Raw genomic sequence first — 25,553 nt, forward strand, 5'->3', positions numbered from 1 at the left:
CACGTTTTTCTGACTTCGTGCTTCAGCACTCTCAGTGAACAAAGCTCTCTCTAGGCATCTTACACCAAAACTATTTAAGTGCAGATTTGTATAAATAAATCCTTCTTTCTATCAAACTCAGATCATAGGTCTTCAAACTCTACACATTCCATTTGCACAACCTGCATTGTGATTTACTTTCTATAATGCCCTCCTTTTCATTTTGCCTCTGTAAAGGTATGGCAGGACTTACATTTTTTATTGATTTTTTGGTAAACATTACTATCAATAACTGAATTTATTGCTAAGCGTGATCGCTTGTTATATTTAAAATGAAATTTTTTCAATGACATAAATCACTATAGATAAAATGTTTTGCTCCATATCACCGATTTAGAAAATATTACTATTGGTAAATAGATTTCTTGTTAAGACTGATCTCTTGTTATATTTGAAAACAAATATAATTAATTTCATTTTCATCTGGAAATCTGTTTTTATATTTCTAACAAATTAACATATTAACTAACTGAACAAACTAAAGTAAATAGAGTTTTGTAAAGCGGTAAATAAATGAAATGTAAATTACATACCTAATATTAGAATCAGAAATATCAAACTAATCTCTTTTCATTATGAAGATGATGTAGTACTCCTAAAGAATTTCAGTGCAAGTTTCCAGGATTTTCTAACTAAATTGAATAACAGTTGTAATAACAAATTTGCCATGAAAAATCTGCAATAAAAAGACCAAAACTATTTAAATAGAAATATAGAAAACTTTTGCTGCATTCTCAATGGAGATTCTATAAAATAAGTAAAAACTTTATTAATTTAAGGTGCAGTTTTTACTGAAGATGGCAAATTAAATATGGTAATAGACAACAAAATGAGCAAGTTTGGTGTGGTTGGAAGCAAGTTGAATAAATTATATTGAATAAGAAAAAAAATCAGCCAGAGCGCTTGAAATAACCCTTTCTTTTAGTGTTACACAGTGATCAGCATTCATTTTTGAAATTAAAAAGTGTTATTTTGACTCTTTTTAATTTAGAATTCATAATTTCAAAAATGAACACTTGAAATAACATTGTACAAGGTAGTGTCAAACCACTTTTACGTTATCTAAGAGTTGAATTAGAAAAAGAAAAAAGCTGTTGATCAAAGACATGAGAATACTGAGAAAAATCAGTGGCAGAATAATATTAAAAATGAGCGTTAGGAAGGAACTTGGCATTGTTAGCATTCAAGATTATGTGAGCAAGGCTAATCAAAATTGGTATGGTCACTTAAACAGAATGGGAAAGGAAGGGTTAGCAAAATTTTTTTAATTAAGACTCATGAAGACAAGATCAGGGTGCTAGTATAGGCTATCTCAACTTGTTATATGTGATTATTATCATCAGCTGACCTTCATGAAGTGAAAGGACTTTGCAGGAGGTATATACTCTCTTATGCCAAAAGATCGAGTCCTACCTTGAACCCATTCACAATGGAGTGAGTTTCTGGACTCACTCCACTTTCAGGCAATGCATTTCACTCTCCATGCAAAGAGCCTGCTTCTCACTCCCCTGCTCGCATCCTCCTTATACACCTTCCAGAGATGGCTTTTTGTTCTTCCCTTGCCTCCCTCTGTTCTCCTCCACATTAATCGGGTAACAACTCCTCACCAACTCATGTTACCTATGTTATGCAGACTCATGTTAAACAGTGTGCCAAAGATACCTATAGTATTTCTTCAAGACATGTACTGATATATTGTCAAGTCCTACTACCTTATTAACATCAAGTTTATTTAATTACCCATATACTTCTTGCTCATTCACTATCAGTCCCTTCTCCACCATATCCTCTACACTCCAGTTTCTCATGATGTTGCCTTCATGAGAATGAAATACACTGAAAAACTGCTCATGGAATACTTCAATTATATCCTCTGATCAGTTACTTAGGTGAATTGTCATAATTATAAATTTATTCATAATGATATATATGAATTAAGCAACAGATAGTTAGATTTGCTGAAACATAAGTTACATGTAGCTCCTAGTTTTAAAATCAAACAGATAACCAAACTATATGATATTTTCACTGTTTCAGTCAACTGCTGTAATAACCTGGAGAAAAGAAAGCATAGAAAAGCCTTTATCTTGTAGCCTTCAAAGTTTGGAAGTCTTTTCTTGCATATTAGGGTTAGAAGACGATACTGCCCTTTCCATTATTGATCCAGTTACTGTAAACATAGAAATTCTAAAGAAGTTCAGTGAAATGCTAGATAGCAGTGGACATATTTTAGAGGTAACAATAAAATTTTAAGAAAAGTATTATGAAATGATATACTAAAATTATGGTAAATTAGGATGTAAGCCACAATTGGCAACTATTACATTTATAGTTGTATCAATACTTAATTTTAGCATGACATTTGATCTATTATATATGAAGTGAATTTATGATCTATAAATTCACTTCACATTTCTCTCACAAAATTTTACTCTATTTCTGTGAATTGAAGATTGATTTCTCATAGCATAGTCAGTAGTCTTTGATGAATGCCAGTTGTGATGAAAATAACCATTCTGATGGATTGGGATCAGAAATGCTACATTAAAAATTTAGCATGAATAAAATTATTTATGTAGGTGTAGGTTTTTGTGGTTTAGCAGTTCAAAAGAAAGATTTCGGTATTGTGACCACATCTTTATTAAGATAAATAAAGATAAACAAACCCGATAAGTTTCGTATGTCGTTTGACTTACATCTTCAAAAGCAGAATGAAGAATTACATTTTTTAACACAGATTCTCAAAAAAAATGGTTTTGAACCTAAGAACAATCCTCAGCATACCTCCTATAAGCATCTCACAAAAGCAAGATTTCAGGAATGCAATTACGCTACCATACATCAAGAATGTTACACAAATTAGCCAAATTACTATACAAGCTTAACATTAAAGTAGCTTTTCTACCATTAGAAAAAATATCAAGATTTCTATATCCCCCAAAACCTCCACATCACCCTTTAAAAAAAACCAGGTGTCTATAAAATTTATTGTTCCTGTGGCATCTGCTACATAGGCCAGACTGGAAGATCAAGGGAAATTCGTATGAATGAACATGAAAAAGACGTACAAAAAAAAAAAAGGAGAAAACTCAAATCAAGCCTAGCATTCCACACAACTTCCACCGGCCATAATGTACTTTGGCATAAAGTGAACATCTCTTATATTGAAAAAAAAAACTGTTTCACAAGGAAATTCAAGGAAGCCAAATATGCTTAGAATCCCAACACAATGCAACAAAAAAGAATTTTAATTCTAAACCAGGCTTGGTCAGCATTTATAAAAAATATACCCAAGTCAGACCTCAGACAGAGTGAACGTGAACAACAGAACGTGACAACATCCAGCATTGTTTAAACATAGCATGCGTTAATGTATGTGTAGATTCTGCATTCAGATTTTTTTAATTTGATGAACTGTTAGACTTCCATAACAACATTTAATGGACTATTTTGAGTAATTTCTCATTCCTTGTGTTTAAACTTTTAGTTACCTTTAACCCCTGAAGATGTAAGTCAAATGACATACGAAGCTTGTCGGGTTTGTTTATCTTTATTTATCTTAATAAATATGTGGTCACAATACCGAAATCTTTCTTTTGAAAATTATTTATTTTTATTTCAGCATCCACATAGCTGACAAAAGTGAATTCTGTGTTACCACTTCGGCTCACTGTTCAGACAGTTCCAACAGATCTGTGTAATACATTCTGAATTTTGTCAACTGTATAAACTATAGAGAATCTGCAATTAAGTTTTTGGAAAATTAAGAAAGCAAGGATAGTTAATGGTGCATTTAGCAAAATGGTCTACTACTAGAATTTTTGCCTGTAGTTTCCCAAAATTTTGAGAGTATCATATATATTTAGTATGTGATCAATTTTTAGAGAAAGATAATCAAAAGTAAATGTAATCAGCAGAATTTGGAGAGTAGTAGATGCAAATGAAGGTATCAAAACAAGACAAAAAAATCTTGAATGAAATCAAATCATGTAATTCATGTTCCAGCTCTTATAGCCTTCATAGATATCAGACCTGACAGAAGTGCATGTTCCATCCTTCTTACAGAAGGCATGCATAATATACCATGGAAAGTTTGGGTGAGCTGTAGTTAAAGAGGATGTCAATTGAGGTACAGAGATGGTAATGGAACATCATACAGTATATTAAGGCTCTACATGATGGTAAATCTATGTGAAGATATTTTACATTGAGTTGATTTGTTGAATTTTTTTTTTGGGGGGGGGGGTCAGGGATATGTTTTTATAGCCTTTTGCAATTTTTGTTCTATTTTTCTATATTAATTTTTTAAAAAATTTTTATGGATATTTTTATAACTGCTAAGATATTAATTTTTTATGAATTTTCCCTGGGTGCTTAAAGGTGAAAGCTGTATAACTGGGAGGAGACCTCCACGTAACCTTTTAAGGAATGTGGAGAACCAACCAGGGCTTCTGACCTAATGTTCACTCCTCACCTTCTCGTGGTACACCCTGTTAGGTATCTACCTGGATACGGAACGAATGAGGATGGGCTAGCAATTTGTGATTTAGCTATCCAAATTGTATTCTTATTGGTTATAACCACAATATAAAAATGATGGTATAACATGACAGAATTTCATGGCTGGGGCATTCGCCTAGTTAAACAAGGCCCTCATTGCTTTCGCCAGGGAACCAGGGGACACTGCAAAAAGTCAGCTACTGGAACAAATCCTGAAACACACACACCCCCTACTAAACATCACCAGAGCTCAAGATAAGTACTATCAACATAAGAAACCTGAATGGCAAAGAAATGGAGCTAGCTGAGGAATTAGATAAGTATCAGATCGACATAATAGGGGTGACTGAAACAAAAAAAACCAAAACTGGTGAGATCTTTCTGAGCAATAAATACAAAATGTTATATTCAGGTAATGACAATCAAGGAAAAGGAGTAGCTATAGTATTCAACACTAAATATAAGGCTAATCTTCTTGAATGGCAAGCAGTATCAAGTAGAATGATGTGGGCAAATATCAGAATGGGGGGAACTGAACAATGAGACTTATTTGTGCCTATGGTTCCACAGAAGGTTCTACTAATGTAGAAGTGGAGGAATTTTTTGAAGCTTTAAAGAAAGCAACTGGCACAATGAAAAATGAAAAGTTGGTCCTCATTGGGAATCTAAATAGCAGAGTAGGAAAGGATTGTCAGGCATACAAAAATATTTTGGGAAAATTTGGAGAAAAGAACAAAGCTAATAATAATGGCAAATACCTGTTGGATTTCTGCTCAGGACATGGACTGGTTATTGCTAACACAATGTTCCAACATAAAAATGTGCACAAATTCACATGATGAGAAGAGGCAAGGAATAAGAAAAGTCTCATTAACTATGATATTGTTGATAGTGATGTTTTCTCACTGTTGCATGACACTATAGTGCACAGAGGATTTGAAATTGGAAGCGATCACCATTTAGTCTTGAGCAAAATAAAATTCAATTTCATAATTGAAATAAGAACAGGTAAGAAAGTTTTAAAGTGAATAAAAGTTGAGCAGCTCTCAGATGTGAACTAGACTAAAATACATAAACATTATTCAAGAAAAAATGAAGGAAACAAACCTTAGAGATTCAGTGGCAAGTCCTGACAAAAACATTGATTAATTCAGCCAGAGAGGCAATTGGTGAGGTTGTCTGCAAGGATAGAAAAATCAGAACCCCATGGTGGACATAGGAAGGTAAAGAGGCAGTGAAGGAAAAGAAGAAAGCATATCAAAAGTTCCTGGCAAGTGAGCTTGTGCTCTTAGAGAATACAGAGACAAATGTAAGAAAGCTAAACACTGTGTAAAACTAGCTAAACAAAAGTCATGGGAAGACTTTGGCAAGAACATAGAAAACAAATATCAAAAAGGTGGCAAGATATTCTGGAGGTTGCTGAAAAAGGTCAGAAATGGAGGAAAGAGTGCTGTGAAAGGAATGAGAGATGATAAAGGTAACATGAAAACTGGAGAAAAGGATATCCTTGAACTATGGAGTAATTAATTTTAAAAAAAATTGCTAAATGAAACAATCGCTAACAGAACAGTGGTAAAAAATATAACCCTCAACAGGCATGCAATCAGGAATACATATCCATATTTGAAGTAGGGGGGAAAAAATGCCTGAAATGTGGAAAGGCAGCTTAGAGTAGATGATATTCAACCAGAAATGCTAAAGCCCCCATAACTCCATCAGTATTGATGAAGCCCTTTGGTCGGAAAGACCCGGGTTCAATTTTCATCAATGATTTGAAGAACCCTTATTTAGTCTCTTTCGACTAAAGATGAGTTAGTTGGTCTCATATGGAGGTAGAGGGGTTTTACATCCGGACACTCGGTTTTTTTGTCCCTCAAAACAGGTAAACCTGCCCATAAACACATGGATTTACAAATAGATTTATTAAGTAAATCATAAATACATACTTAATCCCTCATTAGGAGGGCTCAGCCAGTCCTAAGGGATGGATGAGGAATGGGGGAATCCCAATGAATAAATAAATAAACCAGAAATGCTCACGTATGGAGGTATAAAAGTCTTACAGTGGCTGCACTTCATAGTTCAGAAGGCATGGACAGAGGGACGAATTCCAGATGATTGGAGTAGAACTCTCATAGTACTCATATATAAAAAGTGAAATAAAACTGAATGTGAGAGTTACACATGTACAGGGTGTCCCAAAATTCACACAAGAAGTAATTTTGATAGAAAACACGTTTTTAATTAAAAATTGTAATTTCTTATGGATTCATAAAGTATACAGTATAGGGTTATGCATGGAATAGCATACCAGGTAAATGGCCTCCATGGCTTTGCTGGCACATACGCACTCTTTTGTTGAAATTTTCCATGACCGTTTTGCATAAATGTGGCTGAATTTCGTTGATACAGCACTCAATTTCCTCCTTCAAGGCATGGGTGGTCGTGGGCTTGTTGACATAAACCTTAGACTTCAAAAAACCCCAAAGAAAAAAGTCCAACGCCATTAATGATCTGGGCAGCCAATTCTGATCACCAAAACGGGAAATTACACGACCAGGAAATGACTCGTGCAGTAATTGAATTGTTTCTCGGGTGCCACATGGCATGTGGCACTGTATTGTTGAAACCACATGTCATCCACATCCGTATCTTGCAATTTAAGCACAAAAAACTGGATTATCATGTCGCAGTAGCGAGCACCATTAACTGTTATTGCCTTACCAGCCACATTTTCAAAGAAGAATGGACCGATAATGCCTCCAGCCCAAAATCCGCAACAAACAGTGACACGTTGTGGATGCATTTGTTTCTCAACAATCACTCGTGGATTTTCTGAACCCCCAAATGCGACAATTTTGTCGATTAACGAAGCCATCAAGATGAAAATGAGCCTCATCGCTGAAGATGATTTTGTTCGAAAAATAAGCATTCACTTGTTGTTGTTCTATAATCCATTCAACAAACTCTCTTCGCTGTGTGTGGTCAGTAGGCTTCAGTTCTTGAGTCAATTGAACTTTGTAAGCATAAAGATGCAAATCTTTCGTGAGAATACACTGTAGAGAGCTTCTTGAAATGCCCAATTCAAGACCACGGTGCCGAATTGATGTTCCTGGTCTCTCAGCAACACTCTCACAAACTGCTTCGATGTTTTCTGTTTGAACGACTTGTTGAAGGATGGCCAGAGTGTATAAGATCACTAATTGATCCAGTTACCTTGAATTTTTTAATTAATCTTTTCACAGTTGATGAAGTTAAAACACTATTCCGACCATATTTTGTACGAAAATTGCGAACTGTAGCCTGCCAAACCTTCATTATTTTTAAAATATTGCTCAACAATGAAAATGCATTGTTCTTTCGTGTAGCGCTCCATTTTTAATAACCCTGAACTGTCAGCTGTCATGCTGTCTTTTTTTCCTCGTTGGCAACACTTTACCGCACAAATGCTAAATTTAAATCTTGCGTGAATTTTGGGGCACCCTTTATTTCCATACTGAGTATTCCTGGTAAGATTTATGGAAGTATACTTGAGAAATGGTTGTGAAGGATTGTGAAGGAAAAACTGGTAAACAAGGTTTTCATTCCACAATCCAGCTTCTTCAGAACAAGCTGAATTCATGCCAAATAGAGGCTGTCAGGATCAGATTTTCACTTGACGACAAATAGTTGAGAAATCATGGGAATATAACAAAGATCTGTTTAAGTATTGTAGATCTGGAAAAGGCATATGACAAGGTGGCAAGAGAAAAGCTTCAAAACTCTAAAGTTGTATGGTGTCAATGGGACATTATATCAAGCAATACTTAGTCTTTATTTGAGTTCTAAGTCAGCTGTTAGAATTGAAGGAAGTACAAGAAGATGGTTTAATGTTAAATCTGGTGCCAGACAAGGATGTACATTATCCCCTCTGTTATTCATTATCTATATGGATCACATTATGAAGGAAAGTTTTATTAAACCTGATATCAAAATTGGAGATGTTAATCTCAGCTCTTTACTTTATGCAGATGATGCTATACTTCTAAATAAATCTGCTGCAAGTCTGCAAGATTCTCTGAATAAATTGAATAACTATTGTAATAAATAGATATGGTATGAAGGTCAGCAATAACCAGAACAGACAATGAAAATTGAAGGAAACATTGAAAATATCAACTGCATTGTGAATGGAGAACCTATAGAACAAGTAAAGCATTTCAGTTACTTAGACATGATTTTTAGTAAAGGTAAATTAAATATGGAAATAGATAATAGAATCAACAAAGCTGGTATGGTAGGAAATCATGTGAATAAATTTATATGGAATAAGAGAGAAATTAGTCAAAATGCTAAATTTGATGTATACGAGACAGTGTTCAAGCCAATCATAATTCTTATGGATGGATCTGAGAACTGGGTTAGAAATAAAACACTTGACCAAAGACTAGAGACCACAGATATGAGAGTCCTGAGAAAGATTAGGGGCATGAACCGATGGCATCAGTGAGAATATCATATAAAAAACGAGGATATTAGGAAAGAACTTAATATTGATAAAATCCAAGAATGTGTTAGCAGAGCTAATCTCAGGTGGTATGGTCATTTAAAGAATGACAGAAGAAAGATTAGCAAAAAAAGTGTTCTCTGCCAGGTTGGCAGGAAAAAGACCCAAAGTAAGACCAAGATATAGGTGGATTGATACAATAAAAATGCCTTAGAAGACAGAAATATAAGATCTAATAACGTTGGAGTATTGATAGATAACAGATTGATTTGGAGGAAAATTTTAGATAGAAACTTAGTGGTGATGTAAGTTTTTCATGTAACAGTATCATATCCTGTACAACACTTGAGAGTACATGGCAGGAATTTGATGATTGATGGTGATGGATATTTCCAACATTCTGTTAGAATATTGATATGATTTCTAGTGTCATGCATTAAGGGTGAAAGACCTGTGGACGTGACTTCCACATATGGGGTGCCAAGACCCTAATCCAAATGGTGCTGCAACAATCTTCCCTGTAGAGATCTATACTTGGACTCACTCTGAGCACAAGCTGCCAGAGCAGGCAATAGCAAGATTGGGATCATGCCAACCCTACCATCCTCTGGTATAGCCAGTTTCCATAAATGAGACTCTTGCAAGAAAAGTATTGCTGCTTTAAAAACGTACTTTTTTCAACAGGAAAAAATACTGTCTAGACCTGTAGGTGTTGGATGGCATTGTTCATTGGAAACACCACTGTCCTTATTGGAGGAGTAAAGTGCCTTTTGCCATGTTTCATTTCAAGAGTAGGGTCTTTAGTTTCTATCCTTTCTCTTTATTTTTTCATGTAGTTGTTTATGGTAGCTTTACTGACTAAGCTCTTCACATCATAATTATTGATCTAGGAAAGGTATGTGTTTAATCTCAATACAGATTAGCTTTTTAGAGTCCTGTTTGTGGAATCTGGCTATACCACATGAAGTTGGGGTTAACTTTACTTAGGTGACCAGTGCCCTTGTGTTCTGTCCCTTCCAAAAACAGATGATAAAACACTGGCAGTCAATTATTTAATTGGACTTAATTTTTCTCAAAAATCATGGAGAAATAATCAACATACAAATTTTTCACTAACTAGAGGCCTACCAACTGGCATCTGCCAAAAGGAAGTGAAATAGACAGTGGCATAGTTATCTCTATAAAAAGCCACACATTTCCACGGAAGGGGATGCAATATGGCGAGATGTAACCGCCATTCAATAAGTTGAACCCTGCTGGAAGTTGGGGCAGCAACAGCTTTCATCTTGATCTGCAGAAGACCACCATAAGTGACAATGGTGTAAAGGATCCTGTGGTAGGCAGATAATCATGAAGAATGAGAGATGGCCAGCACACTGAGCCTCTCTAGAAGGCTGTTGCTGGACAAGAAAGGCAAGGGGATACCACCTTGTTCTATTTTTCCCTAGTAAGATAGCAGTATGAATGGACATTCTAAAAGATAGTAAAGCTCATAATGGCTCAATACTTGTGCACGGCAGCGAAAGAAACAAACTTCCCAGGTCATAAACCAGCGAAATCCTTGTACATTCATTGGGACATGGAATGTGAGAACCCTCCTACAAATTGGAAAATTGGAAAATTTGAAGAGAGAAATTGATAGATTAAAAATAGCCATATTGGGAATTAGTGAAATGAGATGGAAAAAATGAGTCGCAGTGGTTCTCAATAAGGAATGGGGAAGAAGTGTAATCAACTCAGTAAAATGTAGTAGCAGATTGATAATGATAAAACTAGAAGCGAAATCAACAAATATTATAATAATACAAGCTTACATGCCTACTAGTGATCACAGTGATGATGAAGTTGAGAGGATATATGCAGATATTGAGAATATAATCAAACTCACCAAAAAGGAAGATAATCTTATTGTCATGGGGTGATTGGAATGCAGTCATTGGTGAAGGCAAAGATTGTAGAGAGGTGGGAAAGTACGGACTTGGATTATGAAATGAAAGAGGAGATAGACTTTTGGAGTTCTGCTACCAATTCAATCTGATCATTACTAATACCTGGTATTAGTAATGATCATTACTAATACCAGGTATTACCAAAAAGAAGGGTTACCTGGAAAATGCCAGGGGATATAGGAAGGTGCCAAATAGATTATATTATGACTAGAAATAAATTTAAAAATCAAGTAAAATCATGCAAAATTTAGCTGGGAGCTGATGTTGACAGTGACCACAATTTGGTTTTATTGAAATGTAATCTGAAATTTAAAAAGCTGTCATAACCAAGGAAAAGGCCAAATGGAACATATGTAACCTAGAAACAGAGGCAAACCATAGAAACTATAAACAGCAAACTGATGAAAGCATTAAAACTGGAGAGAGGAAAACGAAAAACATAGAGGAAAAATGGACTCATTTGAAGGATACAATCATCAAGACTACCAATGACTGCATAGAATTAAGGAACAAGCAAATAAAAAAAGTCACGGATTACCCAGGACATTCTAGATCTAATAGGTGAAAGAAGGAAATACAAAACCTCCCTAAAGGAAGAAAGCAATGACAAATATGATAAATAGAAAGTGTAAAGAAACAAAAGAACAATGATATCAAAAAAATGTAAAGAAATAGAAGATCTAACAAAGATTGGGAGAATCGATAAAGCTTATAGCATTATGAAAGGAATAAACTAGCAAAACAAGACAAGAAGTACAATTATCAAAAATAAATAGCCGGAACATACTTATAGATAAGGAAGAAATTTAAGAAAGATGGAAGGAGTACTTAGAAGATCAGTATAGTGAAAAAGATCTAGACACCAACGCTATAGAAGATGAAACAAGACTTTGTGTAGAAGAAATTGGTCCAGCTATATTAAAAGATGAATCTGAATGGGCACTGAATGAATTGTCAACCGACGAGGTACCAGGCATTGATAACATCCCTTCAGAATTAATAAAATACTCAGGAAACATAACTGTCATACTTTTCAAAAGGTGTGACAGTTTATAAAGGATATTTCTGAAACAGAGATCATTCCCAAAGAATTTTACACAATGCTCATACCCATTCCTAAAGTAAATAATGCAAACAAGTGTGAAAATCATCGAACAATAAGCTTAATATCATATGCTTCGAAAATACTACTCAAAATTAAAAAAAAAAGACTAGCAAAGAAGGTCGAAGAATATGTTGGCAATGACCAGTTTGGATTCAGGAAACAGCAGGGGACGAGAAGAAATCCTAGCTCTAAGAACAGTTATTGAAAGAAGATTTGAGAAGAATCAAAATACTCTGATAGTCTCTCTTGACTTGGAGAAAGCCTTTGACAGTATTGATTGGAACCAAATGTTTCACCTCCTAAAAACAATTAAGGTAGATTGGAGAGATAGAAGGCTCATATTTAATATTTACAAGCACCAAGAAGCAATAGAAACAACCAGCAATAAAACAAAAACCACAATTGCAAAAATACGTAGAGGTATAAGACAGGGGTGCTCTCTTTCACCCATATTGTTTAATCTGTACATTGAAAATGCAATAAATAAATTGAAAGAACTAACAGAAACAGGAATTAAGATAAATGGAACTGATATTAACTGGCTATGGTTTGCGGATGATATAGTAGTTATAGTTGATAATGAAAACAAACTGAAAGCCACCCTGACAAAGATAGAAGAAATTTTCACACAGTAGAGCCTAAAAATTAATTATAAGATAACAAAACTATTAATTGCAAGTAAAGCAAATCCAATGAAAATAAACCTGGAAATAAATAATAACCTAATACAACAGGTATCCTCTTTTAAATATCTTGGAAGTCTTATCACAGAAGTTGGAAGAAACCAATCAGATATTAAAGCACGAATAATCTTAGCCAAAAAAGCATTCTACAACAGAAGAAACGTTTTTACCAGTAAAGGACTTAGCATCCAGCTCAAAACAAGGCTAGTGAACACATACATATGGAGCTCTCATATTTAAGAATTTGGGGACACAAAACACACGTGTTGAAATAATTATTTTACTAATTATTAATAAAATAACAATTGACGTTTTGACCCCTGTATCGAGGTCATCATCAGAAGGATACATGTGTATAGGAACCAAGCTACATGCTGTTGCACTCTATAAAGGTAAATTAAATCTACATTGTTCACTGATCTTTTTCTTAGCCTGACCTCTAGTGATAAAAAAAATAAATAAATAAAATAAAATAAATGAAAACTAAAATAAACTTTGCTAATGTCCTCATTTACTAAAATTCTACTGGAGTTGTACAAGTCATATTTTTATACTATGATTTTCTTGTGGATTTGTGCAGTTCAGGTTGCTATTTGTTTGTGTGTGTGGGGGGGGAATCACCAAGTCTTCTTGTATTGGGATTTTTCTGTTGTGGTTGCTATGAAGGTTGCAGATGAGTACTCCACTTTCTTGGAATGGTTAGACGATCATTTTTATTTAGATTTGGATTATGTTTGAGCATTTCACATGCTTCTTTGAATTCTCTCGAACCAGGTTTTGGTGCGGTGGAGAATTACATGATATGGTTGTTAGGCCTGGACTCTAAGAAAACACAACATCAAAAAAGTTGGAGGCATTTGAACTTTGGTGCTGAAGAAAGATGATGAAAATTAGTTGGATAGAAAGGAAACGTAATGAAGAAGTTCTAAATATAGTTCATGAAGAGTGGTCATTAATGAAACATATCAATAAGAGAAGAAAAAGTCTAATTGGACACCAATTGAGGTATGGGGGGGGCTGATTACAGAAATAATGGAGGGGACTGTAGAAGGAAAGAGGCCACGAGGCAGACGAAGAATTTCATATATAAATAACATAATGACGCTAACTGGCGCTAAGAGTTACGAAGAGATAAAAAGGAGTCTCAAGACAGAATATTATGATGTGCTACTATAATTACCAATCTTCGGATTGATGCACCAAAGAAGAAGAAGAGAGGTCTGCTAACTAATAAGTTGCTAGCAGCATGGAATTCACCCATGTTGACTCACAAATGATTTACCAGCCTTCACCTTTGGATCTAAGCCATAGAAAGGTTTCAAGAAACTCATGTGGTTGCTCTTCATATTCCTAGAATCTTTGATCAGTCTGGCAGAGAAGTCTGCTCAGCAAGCTACAATTTTATGGTTTACCTTCTACCATTTGCAATCAGGTCATCAGTTTCCTCCTTTCTGGTCATTCACCATAAATGCATGAGTATCCTGGGTCTGTACTTTGATCCTCTCTCTCTTCTTACTGTATATAAATTATCTCTCACTGACATCAAATCACAAACTACCAACATAATGATATGTTGGTAGTTAGACACATCAGTTTTTGCACCACCCTTGTGCAGTGGAACTATCATACATTCCTTCCATTACTGTGGTGTAATTTCTGAGCTGAGACTGAAGTTATACAAACATCTCAAAGGCATAGCCAAATCGGTCGAACATTCCTTAGGAAACGTGCTGATATTCCATATGTCCCTATTGACAAATTCTTATAGTAGTTATTCAACAGTTCTTCAACCTCATTTTAAGCACCTCTAACTCTTTATCCAGTGTAGCAGTAGCATTGACTCCTGGTTGATATATTGTAGCAAAGTGAGCATTCATTAATCGAACAATCTCATTTTCTTCTGACACTAGAGTACCACCTGAATTTAGTAAAGTTGTTCTTCCACATTCATTATTTCTTTTGCTTGTGGCATAATGATAAATTTCTTTTCTTTTAGATTGCCTTTAGCCTTCCTAACCAGTTCCTTTTCATACTCCTGTTTAGCTTTACACACAATACTTGTTATTTCTCTGGCCTGCACTTTATATATTTCATAACTCCTCTCATTCTTATTCTCATGATATTCTTTCCACATCTTCTTCTTGTGGATCTCTTACTTAATAATGTTTCCATCCATTTCACTCCCAACCTATTCATTCTTTGAACACTAAGGATACAGATACTGCCTCATTTAAGCACTTTTTCAAAGATTACCATGCATTACTGACATTCTTCCCACTCAATAACTGACACAATGAAACCAAAGATAGTATTTGCCTAAGTTGATCATATTTCCTGCTTTGTAGTTCAGCATGTAACCTATTCTAATGGGAACATCAAAATAATTATATACTTCTCAAGACACACAGAATGATTACTGTCACCAATTGGTGATAAGATAGTCATTTTCTTAACAGAGACCCTTTCTGATGCTATGGTACAAATCCAACACTCTTTGATCTCAAGTTCCTTCTTCCACATATTGCTTGAGAAAGTTGTCTTGCAACAATTCAATAAATCCCTCTTTATTCTGATTGTGAGATTTCTCTTCTAATCAATCAATGTTTGGATAAGAAGGGTTCCATAACCTGTTAGATAAGAGAAATGATGATTTGATGAAAAGAGATAGAAAAATCAAGGAATGCATCTTGTACAGAGATTCAATCATAAAAGGTGTGATCAACAAGAGTTTGACAAAATCGTGTTTTCCTGATACAGAAATTAATGATGTTAGTGAGGCTATTAGAATACAAAAAGATGGGATGAAAGAAATGATTATAGTGACTGGAACGAATGATTTAAAAGGAGAAAAGTATGGCATGAGAAGGACATGAAAGAATTATACCGGAAATAGCAAAAGAAAAGAGTGAGAGAGTTAAGATAGTAAGTCTGTTGGTGCAGTATGAAAGAGTAGAGCTGAGAAAGGGGGCCATTATAGTGAATGAATTGATGTATAGGTTCAAACTCACTCCACACTGCAGGAGGAGTAGTGTGGAGTGAGTTTGATAGGCTAAAGGACTTATACAATAAGGGTGGTTTGCATCTGATTAGATTTGTTGTTTGGAGACTGGAAAAAGTGTTGAATGCAGTGAAAGTGGATGTGCAGAATTAGGGAAGTTAGAACTTTGGGGGTGGGGGGAGAAGCTGTTGAGTGGATATACAAACATCAGTGAGGCAGTAACAAACCAGAATGGCATAGTTAGTATAAAGCGTAAAGATAGCAGTGGACCTAAGGGGCTTTTGCACTTTATGTACACTAATGACAGTAGTAGGATAGTGTGTGAAAGTTATGGTGTGTTGAGTGAAGATAGAGTGAAAAGAATGGCGGGAAAAGTGCTATTGATAATAGCTGATGAATTTCAGCTAAAGAGAGTAGATGTTCAACTGCAGGCCAGTGAAAATAGCATATTTGAGGCCGATAGAACAAAATATACAGTTGGATGCTGCTATAGACTAGGGTATGGAAAAGATAATGGAGATAGTATTCATCAGCAAATAGACTCAATGAGTGGAGAACAGGTAATTATTATGTGTGATTTCAAATATGAGAACATAGACTGGAAGCAGGCCGGGGCACATGAGAAGAAGGAAATAGGCAGTTTCAAAGAGATAATTACCCGAGGCAGTATGTGATGGAAAATACTAGGGCTTTGAGAGTGCTTGATCATGGTAATTGCATCTGAGGATTTGTCTATATAATGAATATGACCAATCTGCCACCAGTTGGCGTGAGTGATCCTTTGATCTTGACCAGGGAGGTGACTATGTGTGGAATTTTTAGTAAAGACAGATATATATGTAATTACCGGGCTGATAAATATGACGAGCTTACGAGATTGCTTGGATAGGTGCCATTGCATGTAAAACTTGCAAGGGCTGGATATTGGTAGTGCATTGGAAGTGGTAAAGGAATGTTTGATGGAGGTAATGGCAGACTCCATACCTAGAGCCAGAAGATTAAATCAAGTGGGAGTCAAATGGATGAATATCATCATTAAGCTGGATCTGCAAAGAAAGAAACAATTGCAGAGGGAATTTAAGGAGAAAGGTGACCTGCAGGCACAGAACAGAAAGATAACTAATGTGATAAGAAAGGCAAAAGCAGATTATGAAAGGAAGTTAGCAATGTAGGCTAAAGAGAATCCCAAACTTTCGAAATGCTGCAAGTAAAAGAAAGAATATATACGGAAAAATAAATTTAATGAAATTATATATCAATGGAAATATAATTTAATCAAGAATTAATGCAAGAAAGTTTGTTCAATTATCTGTATTCTATGAAAAGTTATAGCCAAGTAACCAGAAAAAAGAAGCACAACTTGCTTAGGTTGATATGAAGTAGCTTTCCTTCATTTGAATGTAACCAATGAGCGTGAGTGTTTAGAGCCAGTCAAGTGTCATCTTGTTTTGGCAATGAGCCAATAAGGTCACAGCAGGATTCAGCTATTGATGTCATGTATTGGAGCTGAGAGGAGGACATTTGTCAGTGTGTTATATGATTGCTATCAAGTTGGTTGGGGTTTTTTTTGTGTGTGTTCTTTCATTTAGTGAGCTTGTAAAACATAATAAAATTAAAGAAATGGCACAGAGTTGACTAGTCACCCAGAAAGCGATGTAAAATAGTACTATTAAGTGAACAAGGCTACAATTATGAAGAAATTAGAAGAAAAATTGGTGGAAACTTAACCAAAGGTGGCATTTCTAAATTTTTGAAGAGATATAACTCAGTCACTACAAAACCAGACTGGTAAAGGCAGGAAAAGGTACTCAACAGCAAATGATGATAGAAGAATTGAGAAACTGTGCCTACATGACAGAAAAAAACATCTGGGTGTATACAAGATGAAATGGTGCAATACAATATGAAGTTGAGTGCAAGGACTCTTTGGTGCAGACTGCAGGAATTTGGTCTAAATGCTAGAATTTCACGAAGAAAGCCATTTTTATTCTCAAACAAAGGTTGAAAAGATTAAACTGGGCCAAAATCCATGTTAACTGGACAGCAGAACAATGGGACAGTGTTATTTGGAGTGATGAGACCAAAATCTCCCTGTTTGGTAGTGATGGCATAAAATACATAAGGAAAAGAATCGGAGAAGATTTGCATCCTGATTGCATTACACATACCGTGAAACACCCACTTAGTGTTATGATGTGGGGATTGTATGACATCAAAAGGTGTGGGCAGAATTTGCATGATTAATGGGAATATAAATGCCCAAAAATACATAAATAAAATACTTGAGCCCAAACTGAAGCCTTCCACATGTGATCTTTTCCAAGATAATGAAGCATTTATATTTCAACAGGATTCTGCTCTATGTCATGTTGCTGCTGTATGCAAAAAGCGGTTTCAAGATAATCATATTCCACTGCTGGAATGGCCTGGGAATAGCCCAGACCTTAACCCAATTAAAAATGTATGGAGCCAACTAAAGAAACTTGTTAGTCAGAAGCAACCCACCAATAAAACTCAGTTAATGGAAGCAATAATTCAATCTTGGTTTCACATTATAACAGCTGCAGAACTAAAAAACTTGGTTCACTCCATGGGAAGGTGTTGTAAGGCCGTAATTAACGCTAAAGGTTACCCAACTAAGTATTAACTCACATTGTGAGAATTTTTGTATATCTCATTTTTTTCTGTGTTTCACTTTTCTTCTTTATAACTGTTGTTCTAATAAAAAAATCCTTCATAAAAGTTATTGCATTACATTCTTGATTAAATTATCTTTCCATTGATATATAATTTTATAATATTACTCAAAAAGAAAGTGGTGTTATGAGCCATCAAACCTCAGAAATACATTTTTTCCAAAAGGTTTCCACAATTTCGGCCACTAGTGTATGTGGAACTACAAGGTTGATTATGAGAAGCTCATTAGATAGCTTGCAGATGTAGCATGGAATGAAGAGTTGGCTGGAAAAGAGATCAATGCAGCTTGGGTGATATTCAAGAACTATTTAGTAGAATCAATGTCTAAATGTATTTCAAGGGTCAGAAGGTTAATGGAGAGGTTGAAGTGGTAATTATGAATGAAGAAGTGGATAGCATGAGTGTAGAGAATGAGAGAACAAGTTTGCAAGAGAAACATGGAAATGGGAGGGCTTCAGGGGTGGACAGGGTAACACAGCATGAGAAAGGTTGAAACTCCTATGGTAGGTGCAAAATGGATAAATGAAGAGAATAAGCATGCAGTATAGAGGAAAAAGGCATTATGGAGTCAACATAAGAGGAGTGGTAATAATCAATTTCATTAGGATTACAGAGAACAGACAGGGACGGTGACTTTGGTTTGTAAAAGTAACTAAAGAGAAGTATGAGCAAAGTTCGGTAATGAAGCCAAAAGAAAAGAATTCCAGGGAATTCTTTCAATATGTAGCCTTCAAAAAAAGAACAATTATTGAAAGATGACACTGATTAGAGAAAATGGTATGAGAACAACTGCTGCAGAAGATATAGTTCAGATCATTCTTGTGAATGTGACATCATGGAGATTTGGAGAACAGTTTATGATGAGGAGTAAAGAAAGTATGTGGTTGGATATTAGACTGGTGCATTGGATTAGAGATTGGCTATCTAATAGTTATCAGCATGTAGTGTATTGGGGAGCAATATCCTAGAAGGGGAAAGTCACTAGTGATTTGCCTCAGGAGTTTGTTTTAGGGCCATTGCTGTTTAACTTGTATGTTAATGATATTGGGAAAGATTTGGATGGGGATATGCTGTTGTTTGCAGATGATACTAAGTTGGAACGAATTATGAGTTGAGCAGATCTTGTGGCATTACAAGAAGACTTGAATAGATTGAGTGAATGGGCACAGGAGTGGGGATGCTAGTTCAGTGTTGTAAAATGTAAGGTTTCAAAATATGGGAAACAAAAATGGGATGTAGAATTTATGCTTGATGGAAGTGTAAGAAATAAGTGATCTTGGGGCGATGGTGGATAAGGATATGAAATTTAGAGGAGACATTGTCAGAATTGTGAGGTTAAGACAGTGGGAATGATGTAGAGGACACTGACTTGTACAAGTAATGAGATTCTTGTAACGTTGTATAAGGCACTGATTAGCCCACACGTGGACTGCTGTGCACAGATTTGGTCACCTGTTTTTCAAAAGGATGAAGGTATCTTGGACAGGGTCCAGAGGCAACTGACTAAGATAGTCTCTAAGGTGATCTCTATAATGTTGAATATGAGGAAAGGTTGAGAAGATGCAATTTACAGAGTGTAATGGATAGCAGAAAGAAGGGTGAGTGTGAGAGATGTACAGGTTGGTAAGTGGTTGTTATGGGATTACTGTTGAAGTTTTTCATAAAATGGCTGGAGATCAACAGAGAACAAGGAAGTGAGAAGCAGGTTTTTTTTTTGAATACAGGGTTGTGAATTATTGGAAACCTTGTGTGAGTGTGTGGTGTCTACAGAGAATTTGAATGTGTTTAAGTCTTGGTATGATGAGCTGTGTGTGTGTGTGTGTGTGTGTGTGTGTGTGTGTGTGTGTGTGTGTGTCAAAGGGACCTCATACATCTGTCTTTGACTCCATGGGGTCTTATGGTAATAATAATAATAATAATAAGTCATCTGATATCATTACTAGTAATCTCCCTCCTCTGCTTTCTCTTTTGTCATTCCTAAAAGTGCAATATCCATGACACTTGATCCCAGTTACCATATCTGATTCTGATAGCGCAGGTTTCACTGATGCTAACAGTCTTAAGCCACTATGTATTCAATATAGCAACAAACTCAACTGCTTTGTTTTTAATGCTCCTTGCATTTGTGTATAGACATAACAAATTACCACCTAGTGTATTGTTATAATTTGGTATGCAATCTCTTTGGCCTTCTTGTATAACTTTCACTTTTCCCTCCCCAGACATACTTCAAAGGTCCGAACCCAAGGCGTATATTCCACCCCCTTTGCTAGTGCATGACCATGTTGAAACCCATTCATGTCTTTATCACATTTGCATACCCTAGCTGAACTTTCACCCACATTTTTACCATTCCTACCTTGATGATCTAGTTTCCCCTGACTCTGCATTAGGTCTCATCTCAAAAAGTAATTTTTTGAGGCTCCTGATGCCATATAAAATCAAGTGCAGGCCTGTCTTCTTATACAGATATTTTCTTCCATTAAACACACTCCACACATCTAAAAACTCACATCCATTTCTTCTTTAGAAACTGCACATGGAATCATTTGCTATCATTACCCTCTTTCTTAAATGCCATACTGTCATATTTGGGTAGCAAACCTACAATTTTTACTATCTCACATTTCTTTCTTGCTTTCCCAACATGACCTTTCATATCCTCTCTCATAATATATAATTCTGGTTCTGAAATTCTTTTTGTTTTTATTTTGGGTTAGTAAAAATGTAAATAATTCTGTGAGAACGTATGAGAATACTCTACTGTGGATGAAAAGTTTTCAAGAAAAAAAAAGTGTATATCTTATTTACAGGTTTTCTTTTGAAACTTTTGTTCAGTGATTAAATGTTTTCTTGACAGATTTCAATGGCAAGCCTGAATTTGCGTCTTTCGTACTATGACATGAGAATGTTCCTTCAGATATTTGAATCAGTGCAGAAACAGTCAGGATTTTGGATTGAAGACAGTGAAAGTGCTCCACAAGTTCAGTCCTTCACAAAATATTCAGGTACAAAATGTATTCTGAAGAATTTAGGTGAAAAATTTTAAAAATTTGAATTGCAATGTATATTTTGTTCTATAAAAAACATCTGCATTCAAGACCATATTAGAAAATATGTTTCTTTATATATGGGTTTTTCTTTCTCCTTCTCCTATTTAATTATTGCTAGCATCTAAAGTAATAAAATTGCTTTCATAGTTATTGTATTAATGTTTTTGTTTTTTTTCCACCTCTCAGCACCATAGAATCAATAACTCTAACACTATAGCTGCATAAAAGCAGTTTAAATATACAAATAATGTTGCACTTTGCAGAGCCAGAGACTCCACAGACTATGCAATATTCTTCATTATTTTTTGAAAAGCAATTTTTCACTGTGAGACTATTGCCCCACTTATTAGAGGCCTAAAGTGGCTTGAAAAAGTTCCATGTTTGGTCACTAGAGCAGGATTTCTGGACTATGCAAAAATAAATTTTAAAAAAATATATAAAATTGATAAAAAAAATTCTTATGTTACCCACAGTACAGATGTACTATATAGGTTTACTAATATCCTTTCATGGGCGAAAAACACATTAAAAAAATAAAAGAAGGAAAGAAAGAAAGAAAAAATTAGTCTTGTACAAAGTGCAGGATTTTTAAAAAATCCTGGAAAGAATTTAACACATTCGCTGCCCCGCTCCTTGGGCATAGTTTGTTCCCGCATGCCAAGTGCTTTCCCATCTTCAAGGTCGCTATGAGTAATCTCGTAGCTAGCTTATCAGACAGAATTTTGTTTCATACACCAACTACGAGTAATCTCGTATCACCCACGTCTTCAAGGTTACTACGAGTAATCTCGTAACTGGCTTATCAGACAGAATTTTGTTTCATACACCAACTACGAGTAATCTCATATCACCCTCACCTATATATTACATGCACTGATGACTGTGTTTATTGTGTCTAGTCTCTAAAAACCTTCTCGCCATGACCAGTAAAAGAAAACTTACTGATAAAGAATTAGAAGCTTACACTAATATGAGCAATGATGAATTTAATGATTCATCATCGCAAATGGAATGATAAGAGGGAATTCTTGTGTAGAGGCTTAAGTGCTGTGAGGACATTATGTTGGAGGTTTAATGGACTTTTTACAGCACTCACAAAGAATTAAAATAGAATTTAATACTTCCTATATTTCGTCCTAGTCACTAGGACATCTACGGGGATTACAAAGACAATTAATGTAACATGCACACAAAAACTTACAATACTAAGCCCAACCACGTGGGTGACAATAAAGTCCTATCTAGGTGGAGCGCCCTCTAAGGGCAGTTGTAGGTGGCCTGGAATGTAAGGTGGGACCTCTGGCGATGACTGTTTCCCAAATCTTCGGAAGCTTAATGCAACCGTATTTGTTAAGATTTGGTTGGTTTTTGAGAGCTGCTGCTGCTTCTAAGAAAAGTCTCTCTTTCTTGAATTTGCTGTGGTGGAGCATGGTGGTTTTTTTCCATGATACTCTGTGGGTGGTGTCCAAAACATGGTCAGCCAAGCCTGAATGGCCATAGTTGTGTTTAACGATGTACGACTTGTGTTCCTCTAGGCGGATGGATGCTGATCTGCCTGTCTGTCCAAAGTACGCAAGCTTACAGGAACAGGGTACTTTGTAAACTCCAGGCAGAGAGAGAGGAGGGAGCTGATCTTTCGTAGAACGGATAAGGGTAGCCAGTTTGCGGTAGGGCTTATATGCTGTGTGTAGGTTATACTTTTTTAGTATCTTAGCTATTTTTTCCGAAGTGCCACGGATGTAGGGTATGGTGATGGCATTTTTAAATTCTTGTTGATGAGAGGGACGGGGAATGGGGGAGGAATTGATTATTTTTTTGATACTGTGTTCGCTGTAGCCATTGGAGAGGAAAGTTCTGTGTATGTGGTTAAGCTCAGTAGTGAGGGCGGTTCCACTGGAACAAAGATTGTGGGCTCTCTTGGTAAGGGTTTTAATGATGCCATATTGTTGTGAGGGGTGGTGGTGGGAGAGTTTGTGAATGTATCTGCCTGTGTGTGTGGGTTTTCTGTATACAGTGAAGGCAAGTGTATCATTAGGCAGGCGCGTGACTAAGGTGTCTAGGAAGGGTAAACAATTGTTCTTTTCCTTTTCCATAGTAAACTGGATTCTTGGATGTAGGCTATTGAGATGACCAAGGAAGGAATCTAACGTGTCTGGGCCATGAGGCCAAATAGAGAACACATCATCTACATATCTTAGCCAGATAGAAGGTTTGAGTGGGGCTGAGTCTATGGCTCGTTTTTCGAAATCTTCCATATAGAAATTGGCAAGGGGGGGTGAGAGGGGGGAGCCCATGGCGGTTCCCTCTATCTGCTTGTAGATTTTGTTATTCCAAGCGAAATCTCTTTTCCTTTGCCATCAACTCTGGGTATTTCGCTTGGAATAACAAAATCTACAAGCAGATAGAGGGAACCGCCATGGGCTCCCCCCTCTCACCCCCCCTTGCCAATTAAATGAATTTTACCATTCCAATTTTAAAACCAAATATCGTTAGAGACCATAATTTGGGTATGTCAGGCATCGATCTTTTTGATCAAATGCTTTCTTACTATTCCGCCTTACAAAAGACAATTAGATTGCCAAAGAAATTGGCAATACGCATTTTTGATATATACATTCAAAATGCGCATAACTTTTATAATATAATTACTGGAAACGCAATGCCTGCGTTAAAATTTAGAGATCAATTTATCTCAGTTTTTGTTGGAATGGATGAGCTTACAGCATCACAGAATATCAGCAGGATTCGAGATCTTCATTATTTGGAAATTTTACCGCCTACAGAAAAAAAGAATCGCCCGACAAAGCCATGCCGAGTATGTACATGAAACAGACAATGACACGAAACACGTTATTATTGTCTTGTTTGCCAGGAAAAACTACCATTGTGCATGGAAAATTGTTTTAAAGTGTATTATTCGTAATTTGAATAAATTGGTTTTTATTATTTTATTGATTTCATTTTATTATTTTTATTGATTTTATTAGTTTTAATTTGATTTACAAATTACGGGTTAACTTGTGCTTGGCATAGGAGGTTGGTAATCGACATACGAATATATTTGTAGTTGGCTTCTGAGGCACATATATAATATACTATATTTTAGCTGAAATTATTTCCCTTCTACCAAGTCTTCAGATGTGCTCTCCGCTTTATTCACAAGTGAAGGGTTCAAATTAAGGTACTTATACTAAGGGTTAACTCGTACTTGGTATAGTAGGTTGGTAATCGACATACGAGTATATTCGTAGTTGGCAGCGAACGTGTTAATGTTAATCTCATTACACAAGAGTGGCACAAAGACCGATGTATCCAACTATTGACCAACCAGTATTTCATGAATGGTGGAGATGAAGATTTTGGAATAATTGGTTAGGGCTCACATTTAGAAATGGGTTTACAGGGAATCTGTGCTTGCCAATGAACAGCATGGATTTACTAAGGGAAGGTCAAGTTTTAGCAACCGTCTCACATTCTATAATAATGCTACCATTAAACTAGACAAGGGGAATGGATACATCATGATACTTTTCGATTTTGCTAAGGCTTTTAACAGAATACAGCATGGTAGACTGTTGCATGAATTGGAGAATATGGGTTTGGATTACAAAATATTAATGGGGTTAAGAGGCTGGCTGGCTGGCTGACAGATATCAAAAAGTATAAGAGAGATGTGAGTATGCATATTTAAGGTAACTAGTGATGTATCATAAAGATCAGTCCTTGATCCACTATTATTCAGTCTGTACGTTAATGATATTGGGAAGGATTTGACAGGCAACATTCAGCTGTTTGCTGATGATACAAAAATAGGTAGGGTAATCAGGAATGCTGCTGATATGTACTACTTACAGAATGAATCGAATAGGTTGGAATTGTGGGCATGGGAAAATGGATGTCAGTTCAATGTCAGTAAATGTAAAGTCATACACTTCAGCATTTAGATATCCATTGTCGTATTATTAGGGTGGGATTATACTAGAAGAAACTGATCGGGCTAGGGATCTTAAGGTAGTAGATAGCAAGATAAAGTTCAGGGGCCA

The 25,553-nt window shown here is 35.8% G+C and overlaps 1 protein-coding gene across 1 annotated transcript in view; it reads left to right on the forward strand.

The window, feature by feature from the left end:
- Vps13D (vacuolar protein sorting 13D) overlaps positions 1-25,553 on the forward strand; it is a 1,260,195-nt gene that overhangs the window by 672,509 nt on the left and 562,133 nt on the right. The window contains exons 46-47 of the mRNA XM_090393926.1: positions 2,077-2,274; positions 21,318-21,465. Coding sequence (XP_090250052.1) covers positions 2,077-2,274; positions 21,318-21,465 — 346 coding nt within the window. The remainder of the gene's footprint in view (positions 1-2,076; positions 2,275-21,317; positions 21,466-25,553) is intronic.

This window comes from Typopeltis vanoorti, chromosome 6 (assembly GCF_054136105.1).
Source record: "Typopeltis vanoorti isolate ZY-2024b chromosome 6, IOZ_Tvanoo_1.0, whole genome shotgun sequence".
NCBI lineage: Eukaryota > Metazoa > Arthropoda > Arachnida > Uropygi > Thelyphonidae > Typopeltis > Typopeltis vanoorti.